Source organism: Crocuta crocuta, unplaced genomic scaffold, assembly GCF_008692635.1.
Source record: "Crocuta crocuta isolate KB4526 unplaced genomic scaffold, BGI_CrCroc_1.0 scaffold130, whole genome shotgun sequence".
Classification (NCBI taxonomy): Eukaryota; Metazoa; Chordata; class Mammalia; order Carnivora; family Hyaenidae; genus Crocuta; species Crocuta crocuta.
In genome coordinates this window covers 4,002,080-4,005,776 of record NW_027527920.1, presented here as the reverse complement: position 1 = coordinate 4,005,776, position 3,697 = coordinate 4,002,080, and the positions used below count along the sequence as shown (strand labels likewise).

Sequence of the window (3,697 nt, the reverse complement as noted above, 5' to 3'; positions counted from 1 at the left end):
TTACTAAAACATGGCCATTTTTCTTCTTTCCTTGTGATCTCTATTCTTACAGTTTACTATACTATTGCACTTTTGTCTGAAACCTTAAAAATCTGCTTTCTAAAATTAGGTCTCTAATTTTGCAAGAAAACTACATTCCACATTATTATTTTCATTAGTGCAATTTTCCTATAAATAAGTGCAAAACATTTGGAGGATGCATGTATAATGAGTGTTTGGTTACTATAGTAGCAAATGTCAAAGTAATTGCTTTAAAGAAAAAAATAGCCTAAAATTGTTGACACTTTGAAAAACCTAGTACGCCAGCTACCAGAGCTCTCTGAATACCGAGGCAAGAAAAATCACCGCAAGTAAAAATTAAGACACTGTTGTGGATATTAGGAGGCCATTTTACTAGAAAGTCCTGACATAAGCTACGCGGGTCAGTTTTTAACCTACGTGTAATTTAGTGCCGTACACCATTTATGAAAAGAAATGTATCGAAAGAGGCATCAAAGTTACTAGTATCAGAAGAAAAAAATCTCCACCTCCAAAACAAGTCAAAGGCTCTCATTAAGTTATTTCAATAAAAACACAACTCGGCCAGCCAAGTTATGCTGCACTCCTTAAAATCGCATTAGGCTCTCACGGCTCCACGGAAGACCTAAAAGATCTTTTGATCCACTTAACCAAATTAATTTCTACGAAAGAAATCTTTAAACAATTATTTCAGCCGAATGCCTGTTCGTACAGACCTACACAGATGGCTTATGTTTTACTAGGGACTCATCGGTTTAGAACTCATCGTGTAGCCAGTCCAGGGCAAAGTGTTACACTGGCCGCCAACCATGACCTTAACACATATAGAGTATAAGATTTGAACGGATAGTGAAAAACACAGTAACATTCCCATCTAATCAAAAAAACAAAACAAAACAAAACAAAACCAAAAAAACAAAAAAACGTGCTGATGAAACAAAATATGTTTTATTTCAATGATCCTAGCACACAAGGGTCCTGAAAGGCCGTGGATTTGCACACAGGAGGCTCAGCACCCGCCGCTGACGCACGGGCGGGCGCGTGGGCAGTGACCGCTAGCATACAAGCCCCTGCCGCATCTGTATGATTTGGAGTAAAGCCGCCTGCACGTCTTCGTCCATGTGGCCCTTGAGAGAAAGAAGAAAGGGAGAAATGTTTTAGGTCTATTAGGCCTAAATGGTTGTGATTCACCAAGCCTCATCATTGCAGCGAGATTCTGAAGGATTTATTGGAAAAGACAGCAGAGCTCTGTGATGGAAATTTTAAAAGCCAAATTAAAGAAGGGCAAACCAGCTGCTCTGAACACTTATTATCTGAAGACAGATGGACAAACTTTTCTCCTTCTCTCTTTTTTAATAATGGCTCAGATGATAGGGGCGGTGTTAAGTTATAAGTGAGCAAAGTCAACTACAGGTTAGGTTTTTTTCTGGCTTCTTCTGAGAAACGTTTCTGTAGTTAGAAAAGTAATTCGTGGAAAAGCCCCCATACTTCTATTTCTTTCCTAAGTAGAATCACATGTATTGTTTTGCAACTTGCCATTTTACCTACTGTCACGTAAGTCTTTCCTAACCTATCTCCCTAATTATTTTAAGTTACTAGATCCTATGCCACGGTACAGATGAGTGGTACTTTCTTTACTCGTTCCCCCAAATGACGGGCATTTAAGGTGTTTCCCGTCTTTACGGGCAGATTCCTAGAGAAGAAATCGCTGGGTCAAAAAGCAGACTCCATTGCTAATTTTGCAGAGCACTACAAATTTCCCTCTACAGACACTGTAACAATTTACCCTCCCACCAACAGGCTAGAAATGCCAATTTGCCACAACGCCTTGCCCAGTGCTACAGAGGATCATCTTGTTTCACATCTGCCCATCCCAGAGGTGAAAAAAAAGGCGCCTCCCTGTTTATTTGCATTTCCCCTTACCAATGAGGTTGAGATCCTTTTATATAAATGTTAGTCATCTATATTTAGGAAGAAACATTTTGAACTTAAAAAGATGGCAAGAGGCAGATTAAACGCGAGTCGGTATGGTGGGCTTACAACACCCTCTGCCCCTTTTTCTTCGCTTGGACATTTGAATAGGCTTCCACTTAACACTTCCATTAATATAAAAAGACTCTGTGCTTCCAAAATCTGTTTCTATAAGAGCAGGATGTTGAAATTTCGAACATTAGCCATGGGTGACTAAACTGAATTTCTTAGTTAACTTTATGATGCCAGAAGGCAAGGCAATTTCTGATGCCGGTTGTTTTTGTTATGTTTCGTTAGGAGTCTGTCGGATTTCAACTTTTGGAAGCGTACGTTATCCAGAGTTGAAAGGCTTGACAGTTCGTGGGGTCTTTCCAGAAAAATGCGCTCTTCCTCCCCTGGCTACTATCAGATCTGAATGAGCTTTGTCCACATTTCCCACACCTGTCTACCATTTCCCTCCTAAAGTTCCCACTCTGCTGTCCCTCAATAGTCCTCTCTAGCAATTTCAACATACAGCGGACCCTTGAACATGAGTTTGAGCCGTGGGGGTCCACTTACACAAAGATCTTTTATTTGGATTAATACCATACAGTCCTATAAATGTATTTTCTCTTTCTTTGATTTTCTTAGTAACGCTGTCTTTCCTCTAGCTTCTTGGTGTAAGAACACAGTATTGAGTAAATATAACATACCAAATAGATGTGGATTGACTATTTATATTATTGGTGAAGCTTCCAGTCACAACAGCTAGACTATGAGTAGTCAGGTTTGGGGGGGAATCGAAGGCTCCACACAGATTTTTGACTGTGCAGGGTCAGCACCCCTGTCCCCCTGTTCAAGGGTCAACTGTACTTTTAAATCCCAGCTCATCTTCTAGTTCCTCAGAAGAAAGTGGCCAAACTCTCTCTTATAATACCATTCATTCTTTTACATTTGTTTCCCCTCATCTCCTACAGAAAAGGAAGGCTTTTTGATTTTATGAATTTGATATTCTAAAGTGTCTTCCTTTTTATTATTTTACCTAGTTCGTTTTATTAAAAAAAAATGACCTACTTGGAAGCTCTCTGTCAACACCGCCCCCTTTTTTGTTTTAAACAGTGTTGCTTGATACTTCAAATCCTAAACAATTCCTAATGTATCTCACCTGCCATTCTAACATTGTTGCTTTTAGTATATCTTCCTGAAAAATCGACTCAGAATTTTGGAGATTGCTGACCATGGGGTTTCTACAGAGCATTAAGTATGGTATTCTTACAGGCTGAACAGTTTCTTGGTGTGATTTCTTTTTCTCAACAAGGAGCCTTTTCATTACACCCGCAAAGAAGGGAATTCTTAATCTTAGGCTTCACTGAGTGTAAGCCACAATAAGTAAATATTATTGATGATCTCCGAACAGAACAGAAAGGTTTTTTTCTTACATTATTGCAATTTTGTGCATACCCTGTCATTTTTTTGTGCTTTTACAGCATTCTCTACATTTCAAAGAAATACTCCTGAGCTACCAAGAAACAGGAGGCCCTCTCTACTCTCTTAAGCTGACGGCCAGGTATGGAGGTCAAGGCACGATCCCCAGCTAGCAATGCCATCACCATGGGCTGTCATTGTATGTTGCCAAACTGCCTATGAGATGAGTGACAAGCAGATGGAGAGAACGCTAAATTTAAGATGTTGTGTTACCATATAGCTTCGTAAATTTCTCCGGGAGATA

General features: G+C 39.6%; 1 protein-coding gene across 1 annotated transcript in view; it reads right to left on the bottom strand.

The window, feature by feature from the left end:
* Positions 1-947: 947 nt before the first annotated feature.
* The window catches only part of UACA (uveal autoantigen with coiled-coil domains and ankyrin repeats), a 45,169-nt gene continuing 42,419 nt past the window's right edge, over positions 948-3,697 (bottom strand). Inside the window, exon 18 of the mRNA XM_077746238.1 lies at positions 948-1,145. Within this exon, the coding sequence (XP_077602364.1) occupies positions 1,074-1,145 (72 nt within the window). The 3' untranslated portion in view covers positions 948-1,073. The remainder of the gene's footprint in view (positions 1,146-3,697) is intronic.